Genomic DNA, 21889 nt, shown 5'->3' with positions numbered 1-21889 from the left:
CCTTCAGTACTTCTTCGATGGTAATACTGACTGCTCTCATGACACTTCCATTGACTGCCCCAAGTTTCTTCCATCCTAGTCTTTCTCCTCAGTAAATACAGAGGAGAAAGACTCATTGAGGACCTTGCCCAACTCCTAATACTCCACAGAGGTGGCCGCTTTGATTCCTGAGAGGTCCCACACTCTCTCTAGTTACCCTTTTCCCCCTTATGTATTTATAAAATCTTTTGGGATTATCCTTAATGCTACCCGCCAGAGCTATCTCCTGGCCCCTTTTTGCCGTTCTGATTTTCTTTTTTAGTTTACTCCTTAGTTCCCGAAATTCCTCCAGGGATACATTTGACCCTAGCTGCCTATACCTGCCCCATGCATCATTCTTGTTTTTGACCAACGCCTCAATTTTCCTCAACAGTCAAGCTTCCTTACGTTTGCCTGCTTTGCTGTTCACTCTAACGGGGGACGTACAGCACACTTTCGAAACATCCTACTTGGCCGATGTTCCTTTCCCCTCAAATAACCTGCTCCAGTCAACTTGAGCGAGACCTTCTCTCGTACCCTCAAAGTTGGCCTTATTCCCAGTTGAGCACTTTAACACGTGGACCCTCTCTGTCCCTATCCATAACTATCTTAAACCTAATCAAACTGTGATCACTGGTCCCAAAAGGCTCCTCCACACACACTTCATTAACTTGCCCTTCCCAATTTCCCAATACTGGATCCAGCGTTGTCCTCTCACGTGTGGGGGCCTCTACATACTGCTTAAGTAAACTCTCCTGAACACTTCTGAGGAATTGCACCCTATTTAAACCCTTCACACTATGATTTTCCCAATCTATATTGGGAAAGTTAAAATCCCCTACAACAACAACCTTATTTGACCTGCATCTGTCTGTAATCTCCTGGCACATTTGTTCTTCTTATTCCCGTTGACTATTCGGGGATCTGTAGTATACCCCCAACAAGGTGATCATCCCTTTTTTGTTCTTCGGCTCCACTCATATAGCCTCACTAGGCGAACCGTCCATAATGTCACCTCTGATCACTGCCGTAACATCATCATTAACCAACAATGCAACCCCCCCCTCCTCTTTTTTCCCTCACCCCTGTCTCTCCTGAAGCTCCTGTACCCCAGAACATTGAACTCCCAGTCCTACCCATCCCTTAACCAGGTTTCAGTCATGGCTACAACATCCCAGTCCCAGTACTCTACTTTTAAGTGTCAAGAGTAAAGAGAGTCAAGTGTTTTATTGTCTTATCTCCCAGACAGAACAATGAAATAATGAAATTCCTACTTGCAACAACACAACAGAATATGTAAATATGGTACTCTGTAAACAATATAATAAATGAAAAAAGAACACACACACACACTGCAAAAAGACAAAACCAATGCCCCCAAGTCTTGTCTTTTGTAATTCAGAGTTTATTTGGAGGTTATGAGAATATAGGTTTCAATCTGTCTGGTAACCGAATTGGTAATACTTGCAAAAACTTGTACCTGTATGAATCATGATCATAACCAAGCAAACAATTGACCAAATCACTTTGTAATTAGTGACTCAACAGCACAGAAATGTTTCCAACCAATTATGTTCCTAGCAGAATATTCTAACAATTAATAAACAATGAAAATGAATCATTGTCCTTTAAACATCTTAAAAAACTGTGGGATCCTGTTTAAATGTATCTTTGCCCTTGGGATGCTATCTTAACCTGTGTCCTCCCTCCCCCTTTGGTAAACTCTAGTTCATGCAAAACTCTGCTCCCAAACTCTTCACTGGCATTTAGCCCCATTCACCAATCGGTCTAGCGCTTAATGCCTTTCACTGGCTCCCGCCCAGCAATGTCTCCGTTTTAGAGTTCAACATCCGTGTTTTAAAATTCTTCCGTGGCTTTACACCACTCTATCAAAACAATCTCCTCCAGCGCTGCAGGTCACAGTTCTCCCTGTTCCTTTGGTTCTCGTGCTTCATGATCCCCATCACACTTCCAATGGCAGCCAAGCTCTCATCTCTGGAATCCCTCCGCTCACTGCATTGTCTCTCCTTCTTTCTTTCCTGTGTAAGTCACTCCTTTAAAATTCTAACTCTTTGACCAACCCTTCAGGCTGTTTACCTTCACATTACTATGAACACCTTGGTGCCACATTTTGACACTTTATGTACACATGAGGTTCCTTGGAAGAGTTTTTATGACTATTGACACTATATATAGATAGTGACAAGGTAAAGGTATAATATGAAATAACTCACTATATTACACGTTTCCATTACATATACTTCTCAGCAGCAAACGTATCCTTAATTCATAGGCTCAGTCAGTGAAAAAAAAAGGCTGGATATGACACAAACACAGGTTCACACAAAGGGTGGTGGGTGTATGGAACAAGCTGCCAGAGGAGGTAGTTGAGGCAAGGACTAACCCAACATTTAAGAAACAGTTAGACAGGTACATGGATAGGACAGGTTTGGAGGGATAAAGACCAAGCGCAGGCATTTGGGACTAGTGTAGCTGGGACATGTTGGCCAGTGTGGGCAAGTTGGGCTGAAGGGCCCATTTTCACACTGTATCACTCTATGACTCTAAGTTCCCAATGGAATTATCAATATCTAGTTGTGTAAACAGCAACATGTCCCAGGTCCCTGTCTAATCTGGACGCCCAGGTTCTATGGAGAGATTTCAAATGCCAAATCCATTAGGTTAGTCTGCTGACACAAAGAACTGCAGATGCTGGTGTACAACAACAAAAAAAAAGTGCTGGGAGTAACTCAGCAGGTCAGGTAGCATCTCTGGAGAAATAGATAGATGACATTTCAAGTCTTGGGCCCTTCTTCTGCCTCTGGACCACATGGAATCAACACTGGATTCTACATGTAGTCCAGAAGGGGAGCCCCATAGTTTACCAAAATGACCCAGCAGAGCTGGAAATTAAATGGCAAAGGGGTAAGGTAACCTTAACCAATCTCATTTTTAGTTGTAGAAACAAGGAACTGCAGATGCTAGTTTACACAAAAGGGCACAAAGTGCTGGAGTAACTCAGCAGGTCAGGCAGCATTTCCAGAGAACATGGATAGGTGATATTTCAGGTTGGGAACCTTCTTCAGTCTGAAGAGAACGTGCAAACTCCCCACAGACAGCACCCGAGGTTGGAATTGAACCGGGTCTCTGGCACAGAGGTTGAACCGGGTCTCTGCATCAAGGTTGACCCAAATGTTGCCTCTGTTGAATAGAAGTACTGTTGACACTGTCAGAATGTGTTAAACGAGTCCTGCCAGTGAACTGCTCCATTTATGACAATTGGAGTTATATAAACATCACACCTCCTGCTCCTTCCAGGGTGCTCCAGGATATCGGGTGTGTATTTACCAAGACGTCATCTGGGTTTATAATGTCCATTTAAGAAGACTTATCCTCTTCAAATAAGGTTGGCAACTTATACATTTTCAACAGTTCTGTACAATGCCAGCATAGAACTGAATGTATCTACCAAGTGACCACAACAGACATCTCCATCACCTTCAATCTACATTACATTGCCAGCCTACGGCATAACTTTGTGTAAAGCTTTGTACCTGAAGTGAGAACCTTGTGAAACCCAAGTCGTACCACTGGGTTGTAAGCTGCCCAACCGGTTTTGTAGAAGGGTTTTGTAGTTTGTACGTTCTCCCCGTGACCTGCATGAATTTTCTCCAGAATCTCCAGTTTCCTCCCACACTCCAAAGATGTCCAGGTTTGTAGGCTGATTGGCTTGGTAAAATTGTAAATTGTCTCTAGTGTGCGTAGGATAGTGTTAGTGTGCAGGGATCACTGGTTGGCGCGGACTCGGTGGGCCGAAGTGCCTGTGTCCCTAAAGTAAAAACTAAACTAAACAGTATAAACCTTACTATCATGAAAAGCCTTCAGTACTTAAGTGCACTGCTGAAATCAATGAGCAAATCTTTCACTGCCCTTGCAATCTCTGTAATGTGCACCTCATACATATCTATCAAAAAGTCATCCCGGCATTTAAAAAGAGTGGATGAGTGGTCCATGAGCTGAGCGACATACAGGATGGAAATGTCAAATACTAAGGGCGTAGGTTTAAGGTGAGAGGGGCAAAGTTTAAAGAGATGTGCAGGCAAGATTTTCAGTTTGAAGAAGGGTCACGACCTGAAATGTTGCCTACTCCTTTCCTCCAGAGATGCTGCCTGACCCGTTGAGTTAATCCAGCATTTTGTGTCCACAAACATTTACATTACTGCAGAATGCACGTCTGAAGCACGGGCAGGTTTGGTTGTCTCTCAAAGTCATGAAAACAGATGTCACTCAGGGTCTCGACTTCTCTCCAGAGATGCTGCCTGACCCGCTGAGTTACTGCAGCATTTTGTGTCTATCATCACTCAAATCTATCCCAGCGCATGAATTCCAGATGTATCTATGCTGGGATCCCAAGCTGTTACACGCATGCACAGACACTTCAAACACCTCTGCTTCGGTTTTTAAGTTTAGCATTAGAGCGGTTGCAGTCCCAAGCAATGATGCTGCCTCACATTAAACCTGTTGTGCTCACCACTGATGATTGATTGTTCTCTCGTGGCACCCTGAAAGAAGTAAGTTTGCGGCTTAACGAAAAGTGTTGGGTTGCCTTTGTTAGCTAAATAATTACGCCATTCGTCCGAAGATCAGGATCTGACACAATGGGAACGTGTGTACTGAGCTGTGTACCACACCTATATTGACATTTGAAGACACAGGTATTATTTTGCAGTTGAGTAAGATGTGCCGTGAACAAATTTAGTCACAACAAATCGACACATGGGGTGAGCAGGGGTATTGCGATGCCCAGTGGCAAGTTGTGATTTATGCCTCAATTCCTGTTGTGTCAGTTCTTGAACGGAGCTGGGGAAGTGGCAAAAGATGTGTTGCAGAGAGGCTGAATGAGCTGCCAGCACCATTTGGCAGACAATTACAGAGATGGAATGTGTGACCCCACAGGCCGGGATTCCACCCTGCCCTGTAGGCTGAGGAATACCAAACAGCACTGGACGGAAATAAAAGACAGCAAATATCAAACCAAACAATGCCAGAAGCAAAGGCAGTATATTAGAAAATGTATGAAGGATCTCTACCTTATATGTAATATACATGTCTATATACGAATGATTTGAAACACGACTTGGAAAACTAGTTTGGATTTATCAAGCACAGATTTACTTCCACGCCATAAATACTTAACAGCAATTTGTCATTTAGCTAGATGTTACTATTGGATCAATGGTAGATAAGAAATGTCTGTAAATGTTGTTTTTACAGAGTTATAAAATCAGAGATTAGAAGATTTTACTGAATAAATCTTCTAATTTTGTGAAATGTGGATTCGCTCTGAATTTCTGATCTGGCTAGCCACCCTGAAAAGGTTAATTTACTTCAAGTCTCATTTCTTTATAAGTCTCAAAAAAATGTGAGATTTCAATTTATTATGAGCTATTCGGGACCTAGAATCCATGCCTTGGCTGCTGGACTAATGACCACATGGAGGCACCTATTACTTCATGAGAGAGAGTCTTGAGTTCTGGGATAGCACTGAAGAAGGGTCCCGACCTGAAATTTCACCTATCCATGCTCTCCAGAGATGCTGCCTGACCTGCTGAGTTCTTCAGCACTTTGTGTATTTTTTTTGTAAACCAGCATCTGCAACTCCTGTGCCTTCTTGTGAGTATATATAAAAGTAGGGATGCCAACAAGCATATTAAGAATGGGTGCTCCCACTTATCTAGTCTCCTGATTCCCCTCAACAAGACAAGTTGCCTCTTTTTGTTTCCTCATAAGGACTTGCGCATTGGTAGGTTAATCAGTCATTACAAATTATCCCTAGTGTGTATGACGGCTATAGAAAATGGGGGGAGTTGATGAAAATCTGGAGAACGAGTAACTGGGAAATTTAGACTGGAGTGAGTTTGCTCTGAGAGTTGTCAAAGACTCGATAGACCAAATGCAAGCATGGTAACCATTACTGAATGGAGAGTGGTGTGTCGATGGGGAAAGCCCCCCCTTGTCAAAAGATGATCGCGGAATGGGTTCAAAGGTCCCCATGTTTTATTTCTGGGAAGGGAGGGAGGAAAGCACCATTGAAAAATGAAGCACAGCTGTCGATGATTAATAAATATGACGTGGGCAATTTAAAAGTTCCACAGAATTAGTTCCTAGGAATTAAACTTCTAATTAGTAAGAATTAGAAGTTGGTGTCATAGAGCATAGAGCAGAACAGCAGAGGAACTGGTCCTTTGGCCAACAATGTTAATGCTGAACTTGATGTCAAGGCCAACCCTATCTGCCTGCACATCATCCATATGCTTCCATTCCGTGCAAATCCATGTGCTTATCCAAAAGTCTCTTAAATGCCACTATTGTATGTGCCTTCATTACCACCCCAGGCTTTGCATTCCAAGCACACACCACTCTCTGTGTAAAAGAAAATCTTGCCTGCACATCTCTTTAAACTTTGCCCCTCTCACCTTAAAGCTATGCCCTCTAGTATTTGACATTTCCATCCTGTATGTCGCTCAGCTCACGGACCACTCATTCACTCTTTTTTTAAGTACTAGGAACAACTTATTGATTGGTGTTTATGAGGTGCACATTACAGAGATTGCAAGGGCAGTGAAAGATTTACCCATTGATTTCAGCAGTGCACTTGAGCACTGAAGGCTTTTCATGATAGTAAGGTTTATACTGTTTAGTTTAGTTTTTCCTTTAGAGACACAGTGCGGAAACAGGCCCTTCGGCCCACCAAGTCCACGCCAACCAGTGATTCCTGCACACTAACACTATCCTATGCACACTAGAGACAATTTACAATTTTACAAAGCCAATTAGCCTACAAACCTGTACGTCTTTGGAGTATGGGAGGAAATTGGAGACCCTGGAGAAAATCCACGCAGGTCACTGGGAGAACGTACAAACTTCATACAGACAGTACCTGTAGTCAGGGTTGAACCCAGTTCTCTGGCAATGTAAGACAGCAACTCTATCGCTGTGCCATGTTCAAATCATTGAGAAATGTGCACCCATTGGCAGCGCAGTTTTTTCCCACCCCTGATGGAACTGTCAAGGATTGTGAGGAATTTCAACCCCAGTGTCAACTCTGGAAAACAATGATCTCCAGTTAGCCAGCCACGAGTGTTCTCTTTGAAATGAGTTAACTCAGTTGGTGGACTTACATCCAAGCTTCTACAGATCTAACAAGCTTTGAGTCAGCATCACAGAGGAAGTTGTTAAGGTAATGAACAAAAAGGATTTCTTCTAAAGCCATAATAGAGGCAATTCTGAAACTGTGGAAGGGGCATATTGTTGGAGACCAGCAAAAGGAAATATGGCCAGATTTGGCCATCCTAAACTGAATTCTCAGTGACTGCACCATACTGAAAGCTGTCCATAAAGTTTCAAGACAGCAATAAAAATCAGTAAAACTTTCCTTTGCTCTAGAAGTTCTCAAGACTAGCAGCCTATGTGTTAATGAGACAATGTATAACCTTACATAGTATATTTACAATGCAGAACTCAGCCATTCAGCCCAACAAATCTATGTTACCATTCCTGGCCTCCCAGGAATCTCCTCCTATCTTGCACCACTTCACTTTACTAACATTTTAACTCGCATTACCAAAATATTAATCAATGGAAAGTAAAATATTGTTAGCACCTCAGACTGGAAAGGTGTCCTAACAAAGGATCTCCAACCTGGGACATTAACTCACAGTTGCTGCCAGACCAGTGGAGTGTTTCCAGCAATTTTTGTTATTATTTCAGGTTTTTAACATCTGCGGATTTTATTGAATTTTCATGTGCGCATTTATATTTATAGTGGCAGTTTACCTGTCTGATTCTTAAATGCATAGTTAAAAATAGCAATACAAAGTGAATGCAAATAAAATCCCATTCTTCACTTAAACCAGCATATAATGTGTGGGTTAATAGACCTGCTAGAGCAGTGGTTCCCAACCTTTCAAATATAGCGACCCATTTTAGAACAAGCAATCATGAAGCGACCCCAACCCTTAAAATATCTTATATATACATTCGGTTTTTGTACAACAAACTGCCATATATTGCGATTATTGAATTATAGATTATTTATTCATAAAAAATTCCAAAGCTCCTACAAACATTAATTAATTGCAAATCAATTCAAAATTGTTCGAACACACAAATTTCCACCGTTATGTAAAATATGTTTATGAACTGACTTTAATGAGACGGCTGGTATTGCAGTTTTTTAGCTAGCAATTCTATCCTGGGCTCCGTTGTCGATATGGCACACCTCAAGTCGTCTTCCAGATTTAATTTATTTCGGTATTTGTTTTTAAGGATGAGAAGTTGGGAGAATGCTGCTTCACATAAGTAAGTTGTTGGGAAGGGCAATAAATTCCTTATCGCGATTTCTGATCTTACTGGGAATTTTTGGAAACTTTTTGCCCAAAATTCTTGTAGTTGCAATTCACCAAACCATGATTTAGCTTCAAAATTGTTTTTTAAGTCGATGAACTCTTCTTCTGCTGCTTCAGGGATATTAGATACATTGGCATTGAATGGGTTGATTGTAAGGGAGAAAGATTTGCAACATTCATCAGGAAAATAACTTCTTAATCGAACAGTAAGAATTTCCAAATGCTCTTGTATCAAGCTATATAAGTCATCGATGTTAATTTCATTTGCCGCTTCTTCAACAAATTGGACAAGTGTTGGGAACATGTATAATTTCTTATGGTTAATTTTGGTGATCCAGAGTTCCAATTTCATTTTGAAAGACGATATGTTTTCAGACAAAGATATTATCGTACTTTCCTTACCCTGTAATCCTGTATTAACACTATTAAATATCTCAAAAATGTCGACCAGGTATGCCAATTTGCACAACGTAAATTCATCCGTCAACAATGATTCATATTCGCTTGCATTTTGAGAATCGAGAAATATTTGAAGCTCTCCTCTTAATTCAAAAAATCTCTTCAACGCCTTTCCTTTCGAGAGCCATCTTACCTCTGTGTGAAACAATAGTGCTTCATGCGTTGATCCCAAATCCTCACATAAAACTTTGAAGAGCCGTGTTGCAAGTGGCCTTGATTTAACGACATTTACTGCTTTAATCACTCGGTTAAGCACTTCTTTCAATGGTTCAGGTAACGTCTTGGTAGCTAATACTTGTCGATGAATCATGCAGTGAGTCCCAATTACTTCTGGAGTCACTTTTTTAACCAACGATTGGAAGCCAGACTTACAGCCGAGCATTGCAGGTGCCCCGTCAGTACAAACTCCGCATAATTTCTTCCATTCAATTGAATGTTCATTAAAGAAATCATCAATTAAATCAAAAATATCAGCAGCAGTAGTTGAAGTTTGCAGAGGCTTACAACACAAGAATTCTTCTTTAATTTTTTCATTTTTATAATAACAAACATACACAAGAAGTTGTGCAAAGTTTGTCACATCAGTAGTTTCATCAAGCTGTATGCTGAACAGCCCAGTTGGAGTTTCTTTTAATTCTTGAATAATTTGGCATAAAATATCCTCGGACATATCTGTTATCCTTCGTTTTACCGTATTGTTTGACACGGATAGAAGCGATAATTTATTTACCGCTTCAGGACCGATCATGAGACGTACAATATCTTTGGTGCATGGAAAAATAAGATTCTCAGCTATTGTGTGTGGCTTTTTAGCACGTGCTATTCTTAATGCAACCGTGTATGAAGCTTCAATGGCGGCTACATTTTTGTTTTGAAATAATCCACTGCTATCAAGCCGGCGGCTTTTGACACCAACAACTTTTGCTTTAAAAAAGTCAATACTTTTATCTTTCAAATCAGGGTGCTTAGTTTCGAGATGTCTTTGAAGTTTAGCTGGTTTCATAGACTCATGAGCAAGAACTTCCAAACATACTACACACTGTGGTCTTTCCACACCTGCATTAACTATGTCAGTGAATCCCCATTTCAAGAAATCATCACTGTACTTTCTCTTTCTTACACTCATTTTTAAAGGGTTAAGAATCACTCGAACAAAACTAACTACGTGTCACTGCAAGCGCGCGTACAACACTAGGTAAGTGGGAGGAGCGACAGCGGTGGCGCGACCAAGACAAAACAGAAACCAAACATGTTCAATACTGGCTTGAGTGACAACACGTTGTGTTGAGTGACTTAGGGAACTGTTACATTTAGTTTCATAGTATGAATTTATATAACTATCTTAATATGCATTTCACCGTGTTTTATATAATATTCATATCAGCTCAAAATCATTTAACGACCCCATGGCATTGGTGTCGCGACCCCGTTTGGGGTCGCGACCCACAGGTTGGGAACCACTGTGCTAGAGCTTCCCATGGACAGCTCTGCCAACACTATAAGGGAGTGACAGCAAAAACCATCTAGCTGAGCAAATGATAAAGGAGTCGGCAAATAATTGGCCATGTTGTTGACAGTCCAAGATTCCAAGGGGACATAAATGGTCTGATCAGATGGATAGAAAAATAGCAAATGGAATTTAATCCAGAAAAATATGAAGCAATGCAGAGGGGAGATACAAAAAATAAAGGGAACTAGACCAAGTGGACCCGTTGGGCCCAAACCTCTCCTGCATTGGTGCAGCATCCCTCTCCCCCCCAACCCCACTTCCCTCCCCTCCCCTCCCTCCTCCCCTCCCTCCCTCCCCCTCCTTCCCCTCCCTCTCCCTCCCTCCCCCCCCTCCCTCCCTCCCTCCCTAGGAGATAGATTTAATCTTTAAAATGTGAATAACTTTTAAAATATAACACCGATTTCAATGAAACCTCTTCCACCAAAGGGACGACGGTGAATACGGTGGGCCTAAAATTGTCACGCTATCATGTACTATTTTGGCTGTAGTTCAGGAACAAACAAACAAACAAGAGTTAATATATATGTACATTAAATGGACGGACATTAAATGGTGTGAAGAACTAGAGGGATTGTGTAATGGATGTCCCAAAGGTAGTGGAGCTAAGTCAATAAGACGGTTAAAAAAATACCTGGGATGCTATTCTTTAAGTTATAGTATTTCTGATCAGGAAGGTAATGCTCCAGCTATATTTAACTCTACAGTTTGAGTGTTCCATATATTTCTGGGTACCAAGTCACAGGAAAGACGTGATTGCACTGGAGAGGGTACAATGGAGATTTGCAAAGATTTTGTTAGGACTGAAAAGAATTAAGTCAAGTGAAAAGATTGGATAAGCTGGGGTTATTTCCTTTGAAACTGACGAGACTGAGAGACTTAATTGAGGAGTGTAAAATAAAGAGATGCCTAGGTAGAATGAATTGGAAGCCAGTCTGAAGAAGGGTCTTGATCCGAAACGTCACCCATTCTTTCTATGCAGAGAAGCTGCCTGTCCCACTGAGTTACTCCAGCATTTTGTGTCTATCTTTGGTGTAAACCAGCACCTGCAGTTCCTTCCTGCACATGAATTGGAAGGATCTGTTTCACCCAGCAGAAGTATCAAAAACAATGAGCAAAGTTTTAAAGTAATGGGAAACAAGGAAAATAATTTCATCCAGAAAGTGGTAGGGATTGAAACTTGTTGCCTGATAAGGTAGCAGGGGCAGAAACCCACATCACCTGTAAGCAGTGCATTGATGTGTACTTGAGGAGTCATGATCTGTAACCTATAGACCTGATGCTGGAAAGTGGTCTTCCTCTGGAGCACTCGTTCACAACTTGCACAGACATAGTGGGCTGAATGGTCTGATGTAAATTTACCACGACTCCATGATGCATGGCGGCTGTAAGTTCAAAACCGTAGCAGCAAATGCAGCAGACTTCAACTTGTGGGCAAGAGCAAAAGATTCTGTTTTGCAAGATTTTTGCAAGGAAAATTGTCACGGTTTACTGGTAACTGCTGTGCCAACTGAATGAAGAAAAGGTCCCTCATATTGAGAATAGAAATCGGGGTATAATCAGATCAAAATTTGTTTTTACACGTATGGTCTAACAATTTTTGTAAGCATGGGAATAAAGACGAGCACAATACAGATCAGAAATATGAGCAGACTGTGCAGGGAAACAAGCTCTCAATCCTGCCTTTGTCTCTCCAGCAGAAACGAGAATAATGAATAATGGCAATTTCACCGTAAAAAAATGAATCCTCCTCCGTCGCTTTGTAAAAGTGAGTATATACAGTGCATCATTCATCGACGGGTAAAAGAAACAGATAATACCTGAAATCAGAAGTAGAGAGAATGCTAAAAGTGAACAATTCCATCAGTGTGAGAAAGCACAGACACGTGATTGAGCAGGGAGACCTCGGCATCATTAACCACTTCTGGAGGGGAATTGGACCTGAATTCTTTCTTTTATATAAGAAGGAACTGCAGTTCCTGGTTTAAATCGAAGAAAGAAACAAATTGAAAGAAATTGAAGAAACATTTTGGGTCTCGACCTGAAACATCACCCATTCCTTCTCTCCAGAGATGCTGCCTGTCCCTTTGAGTTACTCCAGCATTTTGTGTATAACTTTCTTTTCTGTTATGAATTTGCCGCCTTGTATTTCCACCCTCCTGTTTTTGTGTCCAATACCTCTGGATTTGCATTGATATTGGAACTATAACAATTCAGTTTTGCTCAGAATCATTTTGATTATTTGCATGTGACACACCTTCTTGCCCTTAATACTTTGTACTTTTTTTATTCTGAGGATATTGCCTCACTTTTATCTTGCTTTTATCTGCTTTTTCCTTTTAACCATGCAGATAATTCTTCAAATGCAAAACCTCTCCACCTTAAGCAAATAACACTTTTTAAAATCTCCATATGTTCAGGGACATTAGTGCGTCATTTCTATGTAAGTCTGTCAGATAGTGTTTATCAGGGATTAGTGTAATGAGCTAACACTGAAACTTGTAGTTGGAAAGATTAACATTTATTACCCCTTTCAACATAGAAGGGCATGTGATGGCACTTAAAGGTAAACTGGCAGGGTGATCAGAGGTGCATTAAAAACAGAACTTCTAGTGGGGTGGGAGGGAAGGCTGGGTTGTCAGTGAGGGGAGTTAATGATCAAGCCCTCAAGGATGTGGTTGGAGCATCAGCAGTGGATAACAGTGGTGGCACCATGATCAAATTAGATGAATGTGGAGAAGTGGGTGCTTAGTGGCAGGGGATCATTGAGGATTGGTGAGGTGAGAGGGTAAGCCTTCAGTTAGAGTGGACCTTCGTGAAGCTCGTTCCTTCTGGCTGGGATGTGCTTAGGCAGGCCTCCTGTGTCAAAGCATGCCACAGATGCTTGCTATAGAATGCTTCTTTGCAAGTGACCTGTACCAACCGCAAGGCACATAGAGCTAGATGGAAGTTACAGATCAATTGTGCATGAATGCATCTCTGTGCGTGAATGATGCAGGAAGACGTTAATGGAAAATTACACACATCACAATCCATGCCTCAGTCCATATTTGATTCAATGATAAATTTTACTTCGGGATTTAATCTCATTGTGCACACAATGGAACCTCCGAACTTATAGAGAAACAAGGAACTGCAGATGGTGGTTAATACATAAAAGTAAATAAAGTGCTGGAGTTATTCAGCAGGTCAGGCAGCACATCTGGAAAACATGGATAAGTAACTTTTTGGGTTGAGCCACCAACTACCCACCCTCCCTCCGTGTTCTCCGTGTTCTCCTGACCCGCTGAGTTACTCCAGCACCTCGTGTCCTTTATTTTCACACCTATGGTTTTGATGTCGGTCATTAGTCTTAGCTTTTCCTAGTGGTTCTCAGACAGAAGGTGTGGTTTCAAGAGTATAAAATCTAGCCTGGCTCTGCATGCAAGTTCTGAGGATATGCATCTCTGTCAATGGTGCTGCTTTTGTTAAACCGAGGCCTTGGTAAAATGAGATAACTGAAAGTTGTTTTTGCCAGTACTTATTCCTCAACTGACTTTTAAAACACCTCCGATAACTTATTTCATTGTTTTATGTGTGCCTGCTGTGCACCTATTAACAGCTTCAGTTCCTACATTGCAATAACAATTGAACTCCAAGAAAGAACTGCAGATGATAAACTGAAGATAGACACAAAAAGCTGGAGTAACTCAGCGGGCCAGGCAGCATCTCTGGAGAGAAGGAATGGGTGACGTTTCTGGTCGAGACGTCTGAAGACTATTACCATATATATTAATATATATTAATGTTTGGATGAAGGAATTAGAAGTAACACTAGCAAGTTTGCGGATGACACAAAGCTGGGTGATACTGTGAACTGCGACGAGGATGTTAGGAGGTTGCAGGGTGACCTGGACAGGTTGAGTGAGTGGGCAGATGCATGGCAGATGCAATATAATAATATAGATAAATGTGAGGTTATCCACTTTGGCGGCAAAAACAGGGAGGCAGATTATTATCTCAATGGTGTCAGGTTAGGTAAAGGGGAAGTGCAGCGAGACCTGGGTGTCCTTGTACACCAGTCACTGAAAGGTGGCGTGCAGGTACAGCAGGCAGTGAAGAAAGCTAATGGCATGTTGGCCTTCATAACGAGAGGATTTCAGTATAAGAGTAAAGGGGTTCTTCTGCAGTTGTTTAGGGCCCTGGTAAGACCACATCTGGAGTATTGTGTACAGTTTTGGTCTCCTAATTTTAGGAAGGGCATCATTGTAATTGAGGCAGTGCAGCGTAGGTTCACGAGATTGATCCCTGGGATGGAGGGACTGTCATATGAGGAAAGATTGAAAAGACTAGGCTTGTATTCACTGGAGTTTAGAAGGATGAGAGGGGAACTTATAGAGACATATAAAATTATAAACGGACTGGACAAGCTAAATGCAGGAAAAATGTTCCCAATGTTGGGCGAGTCCAGAACCAGGGGCCACAGTCTTAGAATAAAGGGGAGGTTGTGGCGGTGCCCGGGGGTTAGGCCACTCCCTGGGTCATTCCCCTCGGCACTGAGTGGACAGGGGGGATTAGGCCACTCCCTGGGTCATCCCCCTCGGCACTGAGTGGACAGGGCTGTCGAGGGGTCTGGTGCTACGGGGTTTGCCTGAAGGGGCTAGAGTTTACTCGTGCGGGAGACTGAAGAGAGTGGATGTTCTGATGCTGCATTAAAGTTATTGTTAATCCTTACCTGGCGTCTAGCCTGATTCCTGCTGCGTCCAGACCCACTACAAGGTCATTTAAATCTGAGGTGAGAAGGAACATTTTCACCCAGAGAGTCGTGAATTTGTGGAATTCTCTACCACAGAGGGCAGTGGAGGCCAAATCAATGGATGAATATAAGAGAAAGTTAGATAGACCTCTAGGGGCTAGCGGAATCAAGGGATATGGGGAGAAGGGCTCAGGTTACTGATTGTGGATGATCAGCCATGATCACAATGAATGGCGGTGCTGGCTCGAAGGGCCGAATAGCCTCCTGCACCTATTTTCTATGTTTCTATAACAAGGGTCACTCCAGCTTTTTGTGTCTATCTGCACTTCAAGAGTAGCTCATTTGGTAGTAAAGTGCTTTGCCACATCCTGAGATAATTTGAATTTATTTATTTTAACAATAAATGAGAGTCCAATAGTACTGATAAATTAGGGATGGATTTCTTCCATGGGGTGGGGGTTGGGGGATGTATATGTAATTGCAACTAATTACATATCCACTCCTCGATTCCTTTATGGTTTTCTGTACAATAATAAAGACAGAAAAAACAGCAGAGGTAATTTGACATTATTTCAATTGCACAATACACCCTTTTTCCTGATAGTTATAAAAAATAGCGCTGGAGTAACTCAGTGGGTCAGGCGGCATCTGTGAAGGAAAATTGATAGATGATGTCCTGGGTCAGGGTTTGTCTTCAGACTAATCAGATGATCATGATTCCAACATCTACAATATCCTGTGTTACCTCTTCATGGTGGTTTTGTTGTCTTTCCCTTCTCTCCTACCTTTTGAACATGCACAGGTACACAGTTTCAATAAATGGGTTGAATGAAACCCTACCAGGTGAGACAGAGGTTTACATGCACCTCCACTAACCTCGTCTACTGCATCTGGTATTCCCGATGTGGCCTCCTGTGCATTGGTGAGACCAAGCGTAGACTCTGCTACCATTTCACCAAACACTTGTGCTCAGTCCGCCATGACCTACTGGACCTCCTGGTTGCTAACCATTTTAACTCCCCTTCCCATTCCCATACTGACCTTTCTGTCCTGCGTCTTCTCCATTGCCAGAGTGAGGCCACATGAAAACTGAGGGGAACAGCACCCCATATTCCGCTTGAGTAGCTTACAACCCAACTACATGAACATTGAATTCCCTAATTTTAGGTCACTTTTAACAACCACCCCCTCTCCCCTCCTGTGCCCCACCTGGACTCAAACCTATTTCTCCCCCTCCACCTACATTCATTCCTCTGGTGTCACATTTTGCAACTCTTCAATTCTTTTATTCAAGCCTTCTGTTTTAATCTCTGGACTTTGTTCAACCATCTGCCTATCAAACACCCCATCACCTGTGTTCACCTGCTACGCTTGGTCCTGTCCCTTCCCTCTTCTAACTTTCTTTCTCCCCCCTCCTACAATCAGTCTGAAGACGAGTCCCAACCCGAAACATCACCTATCCATGTTATCCAGCAATGCTGCCTAACCCGTTGAGTTACTCCAGCACTTTGTCACCATTGTTGAATACAACCTGTCTATTGTGATGTCTCTATCAATTCCTAATATGCAAAACAGTATGGAAAGTTGATACCTATGCAAATATTTGCTGACTGTTTAACTTGGATTATAGGGAGATTTTATCTTCAGCCTGATGTTTGCAGTTATCAATTTATTTTAGTACTACACTTTTAATAATATCATTTCAAAACTACTTTACCTAGCTTGTTTATATGGCAGAGATGCCATAGCCACAGAGCACAGAAACAGGCCCTTCCATTTCACACTAGTTTTACAGTAATCTCAATTTATTCTCACCTCATTCCTAACAACTCCCCAGATTCTACCACTCACCTACGCACAAGGGATAATGCTAATTAACCTACCAACCTACACGGCTTTTTATGGTTTTGAGGTTTTTCAGTGATTTGTCTTGAGGCTTCATTTCTTCCCAACTGATTATCACATGTACTATCCGGACTTCAGATAGTTTACACACACTTCATTCTGTAATGTGGATCTGAGAACATAGGACGCAACACCAGAACAGGATCTTGTGAATAGCATTTGAGCAAAGCAATTTTATATATGACTGCACAAGGCGGTTCAGTCCGTCATTCCTGCAATTGCTGATTGTAAAAGATATCCAACTAACTTCATTACCCTGCACCTTTCCCTATGGATCTTCAAGTTTATTCCCTTAAAGTAGCTGATCGTCCTGACTTTTCCCAGGACTTAGCGCCATCTTATACATTTATGGTTGTTTGTGAATAGTGAACCAAACATTTAGCTTGCTGACTATGGTTCTCCTCTAATGGCAAGATGAATTCCACCCCGAGAGACACCAGAAGCAAAAAAAGACGATTCATTAAAGGAACCACTGAATGTTTTAGAAAATATTGGCAGATTTCCGTTTTGACTGATGATTTAAAGTGCAGGATTTGTGCCAAGAGTTGTGCGTTTGGGGTGAATTTAACTTCCTAATGGTGTCGGAGGTGTGACTGCTTCTCAGATAGGGAGTCGGGCATCAGTGATAACTGATAACCATCCACATTCCCTTTAGCAGGATATTTACCAGCGCCACCTTTGTGGGATTGGTGATGAGCTCTTTGTTGCCAGAATTACTCTTGTCCCAGCAGTCCTTTGTTCGAACACTTGTCAAGCATTGGTCAATTGATAGCATTGGATTGGGTGGATCCTACTGGGTCTTCCATGATTTGAGTTTAAATTGTAATGAGTTATTGAGTGTTTTGTGATTTTGAAGGTCAATATTTGTGCTAATCCTTTCTATTGTTTAGGCCGCCTACAGTTGGTTGTGGCCCTGAGGGGGTGTGTTTCAATAGAGCATAGGTGGGCAATAGTTTGGTAAATAAATCATTTAACAGTCAGATGAAAATACAGATATTTCTTGTCGCTTACAAATGCTTCTGCCCAATGATTCTTTAATGATTGTATGATTTCTCAATCAAAATCATTGCAAACATATTCAATCTACACCACCCATTTGTTAATAGATAGGTATTGAATGTCCTTGCTCTTTACAGCAAGAATGCCACTGCTCTTTTCTTCCTTGCCAAAAACTTTAAATGGGAAATTTGCAGCCGTGACACAAGAAACTAAAGTTTAAGGATACATGATTTATCACACAGCTCCCTTTCTGCAAAGGATACTTGGTAGGGTGTCACAAATGAATAGTGCACTTTGCACCATAATGTTAACTGCCTGTGAAGTGGAAGTAAAACAATAATTCTACCGCTGTGCTCCTGGATGAAAACAGATTTCAAGACATTCTATTACAGACATTCTATGAGCCAGGAAGGGGAAACATGATGCAGTTTTGTTAATTAGTGGGCTGTGTAATTCGAGTTCCTGGAATTGATAGGTGGAAAGGAAAGGGAGCAGCATATTATCTCAATCCAAGAGGCATGAAAATTCCCATCAAAAACAGGACTTTTGTGTTCAAAGTAACATTTTCTTTTAGTTTTTACATCCTCTCTGAAAAAAAGTCTACTTTGGAGGCTGCGACTGGAGAACTCTCACATATCTAGTCATGGTTTATAAAGGAGGGGAACTGGGTTATTATCTGTGAAAGGTGCTTTATATCCTGCATTGTGGAAGTGCCCATTGCTTTCTCCTTTGATCAATGTGTGGGAAAGTTACCCTATTGTGTGCAGTCAGTGGATCTATCTGTCTAGGCAGTCTGAGATAAGAAATCTTAACTGTTATTGGAGCCTTTGGAGATTGAAATTGTTTGGTGAGAATTGTGTAAGAAAGATCAATATATCCGTTTGTCTGCTAATTTAGTAAAATAGTGTTAGCCATCTCTTTTATGCTGGCTAATTATTTTGTTGAAAAACTGAATAGAGAAATTTTCAGCACGCAAAAACATATCTGTATCTTTTGATAAACTTTCACCTCATCGTTAATTCCTTTGTTTTAGATTTATCAAAGGAATGGTTTTACCTAAATTATGATAATTCGTAGGTCTATGGTGTGTGTGCATGTGTGCGCATTTGCATATTTGTGCCTGTGTGCGTATACATGTATTTTTGTATGTCTGTAAATATATTTGTGTGTGTGCACGTGCGTTTGTATTTGTCCATGTCTGTACATATATATTTGGTTGTGTGCGCATATATTTATGCATGGCTGTAAATGTGTGTGCCTGTGGGTGTATCCTACTCTCCTGTTTTACTAACATCTTCTCAACACGGTATTTGATCAGTGCAGGATCCCTCTGGTTTCTGCCTTGTGCCTGTACATTTTGCCCCACTTGTTTACAGAGCTACTTTAGCAGAAGTGGTTCTTGACCATTTAGTGCTGTGGAACTGACCCTGTTTTCATCATCTGGCACAAGTCACTACAATCGCTACTTTCACTTCTGCACACAGACGTGGTCATGACCATAGCAATGTGCAAGATGTCTGTGCAGTCTGCTGTGTGCTGCTGGAATACAAAAGATGCCCATTTAATATCCACCTATTAATTTTTAACTTAATCGCTGAGAGCAGATAAGCCTGTGAGAAGCTACCCCGGCTGAGGTCAGGTGAAGGAGGTGCTATAATGATATGAGTAGTTAACTGAATCCCGCACCTAACACTGACCGTCACCTGTGCTTAGGGTCAAGCACCATTTATCCCCAGCCATTCCTGCATTAGTAGTTCTGACCCCTCACTTAGGTCAGAAGGTCAGTGGAAAATGCCTGTCCATGAACTTTCTTCAGGGTTGCTGCTGGTCTTCCCCCAAATTAGCAGGTGGGACATTTAAGAACCTGTGGAGAAATCTGCCTGAAAATGCACAATAACTGCACCTGGAGAAGATTATACACTGAGTGCTTGGAGACCTTGGACCTCAACTTACCTGCCCTCTCCATCCTCACTGCTGCTCCCATTCTATCCCCATATAAGTAGATTGTTATCACTTTATTCGTTCTTGGGTTGTGCAGGGTAGTTACAGATTCATAAAGTACAGATAAAGCACCAAAAAAGCCTGTCGATGCACCAGGTGCCTTTCAACTGTCTCCCCAGATCACAGCATAACATCTATCCCACAATCAACATTTCAGTAGGTCTGACCATTGTCACATTGCTAGTTTGTCTCATAGAGTCATACACCGTGGAAACAGACCCTTCAGCCCAACATGCCCCACTCCGACCAACATGTCCCATCTACACTAGTCCCACCTGCCTAGGGTTGGCCCATATCCCTCTAAACCTATCCATGTGCCTGTCTAATTGCTTCTTAAATGTTGCAATATTCCCTGCGTCAACTACCTCCTCCGCCAGCTCGTTCCATACACCCACCACCCTTTGTGTGAAAAAGTTACCCCTCAGATTCCTATAATATTTCAATTTTCCTACATGAGAATCCTACAATCCTCATATTTGTCACCACCTATCTTATGCTGCATCTGTGATTAAATCCAGAAGTGAATCATTGGATACAAGGGCTACGATTTATCCTGAGCGGATGATTGACATTGTACCAATGCGATTTTTGTTTGTGTCCTTCAGATCTGATTTATCTTTCTAGAAAATCCTATAATTTAAAATAAAACATTACCAGAACAATGAGGGTGGACCAAGGTAGACACAAAATGTTGGAGTAACAGCGGGACAGGCAGCTTCTCTGGAGAGAAGGAATGCATGTAACAGGTAGTGTAAGAAAAATAACTGTAGATGCTGGTACAAATCGAAGGTATTTATTCACAAAATGCTGGAGTAACTCAGCAGGTCAGGCAGCATCTCAGGAGAGAAGGAATGGGTGACGTTTCGTGTCGAGACCCTTCTTCAGTCTGAAGAAGGGTCTCGACCCGAAACGTCACCCACCCCTTCTCTCCTGAGTTGCTGCCTGACCTGCTGAGTTACTCCAGCATTTTGTGAATAAATGCATGTAACTAGTACTTCTCAGGAAATACTGTCAGTCCAGTTCTGCCACGAGATTAATAATGCTGGTTTTCTCCTTTGGGATGCATGATTATTACAGTTAGACAATAGACAATAGGTGCAGGAGTAGGCCATTCAGCCCTTCGAGCCAGCACCGCCATTCAATGCGATCATGGCTGATCACTCTCAATCAGTACCCCGTTCCTGCCTTCTCCCCATACCCCCTCACTCCGCTATCCTTAAGAGCTCTATCCAGCTCTCTCTTGAAAGCATCCAACGAACTGGCCTCCACTGCCTTCTGAGGCAGAGAATTCCACACCTTCACCACTCTCTGACTGAAAAAGTTCTTCCTCATCTCCGTTCTAAATGGCCTACCCCTTATTCTTAAACTGTGGCCCCTTGTTCTGCACTCCCCCAACATTGGGAACATGTTTCCTGCCTCTAATGTGTCTAATCCCCTAATTATCTTATACGTTTCAATAAGTTGCTTTGTTGCGACCCTTAAAAAGGACTGTGAGCATCTCGGTTGGAGAATGCAGTTCTTCCCAGGAGCGTGGGTGGGTGAGAAGCCCTGCCACACCGTGTGTCCCAGGAGACACTCTACTTCGAACAAAGGCCAGCACACTCTTCCTTCTGTGTTTCGTGTGACGGGTTCTTCTCAGCTCTTGTTTGAGCTATCTCTCCTCATTGGCTGAAAGGGTGATGTATGATCCACCCTTTGGTGGATTCACTTGTGTAAAATAACACCTCTTGGTAAATATGGAATTGGAAGCTTTCTCCAGACCCACTGTGGTTGTTACAGACAAAGGCCGCAGGGCCTGTCACACCTTATGACCGGGGAATCATTTGCTAACCAGGATAGCGCTAAATGAAGGGAGTA

The 21889-nt window shown here is 42.0% G+C and overlaps 1 protein-coding gene across 7 annotated transcripts in view; it reads left to right on the top strand.

Moving 5' to 3' along the window:
- The window catches only part of LOC144593813 (Krueppel-like factor 3), a 93918-nt gene that overhangs the window by 31515 nt on the left and 40514 nt on the right, over positions 1 to 21889 (top strand). For 3 of the 7 annotated variants that reach the window (XM_078399980.1, XM_078399934.1, XM_078399945.1), the window contains exon 3: positions 12090 to 12160. The exons of 3 other annotated variants lie outside the window; for them this stretch is intronic. In XM_078399980.1, coding sequence (XP_078256106.1) covers positions 12133 to 12160 — 28 coding nt within the window. In that variant the 5' untranslated portion in view covers positions 12090 to 12132. The remainder of the gene's footprint in view (positions 1 to 12089; positions 12161 to 21889) is intronic. One more of the 7 variants, XM_078399939.1, reaches the window with a different exon arrangement.

The sequence above is a fragment of the Rhinoraja longicauda genome, chromosome 1, assembly GCF_053455715.1.
Source record: "Rhinoraja longicauda isolate Sanriku21f chromosome 1, sRhiLon1.1, whole genome shotgun sequence".
NCBI lineage: Eukaryota > Metazoa > Chordata > Chondrichthyes > Rajiformes > Arhynchobatidae > Rhinoraja > Rhinoraja longicauda.
This window is presented reverse-complemented; position numbering and strand designations above follow the sequence as displayed.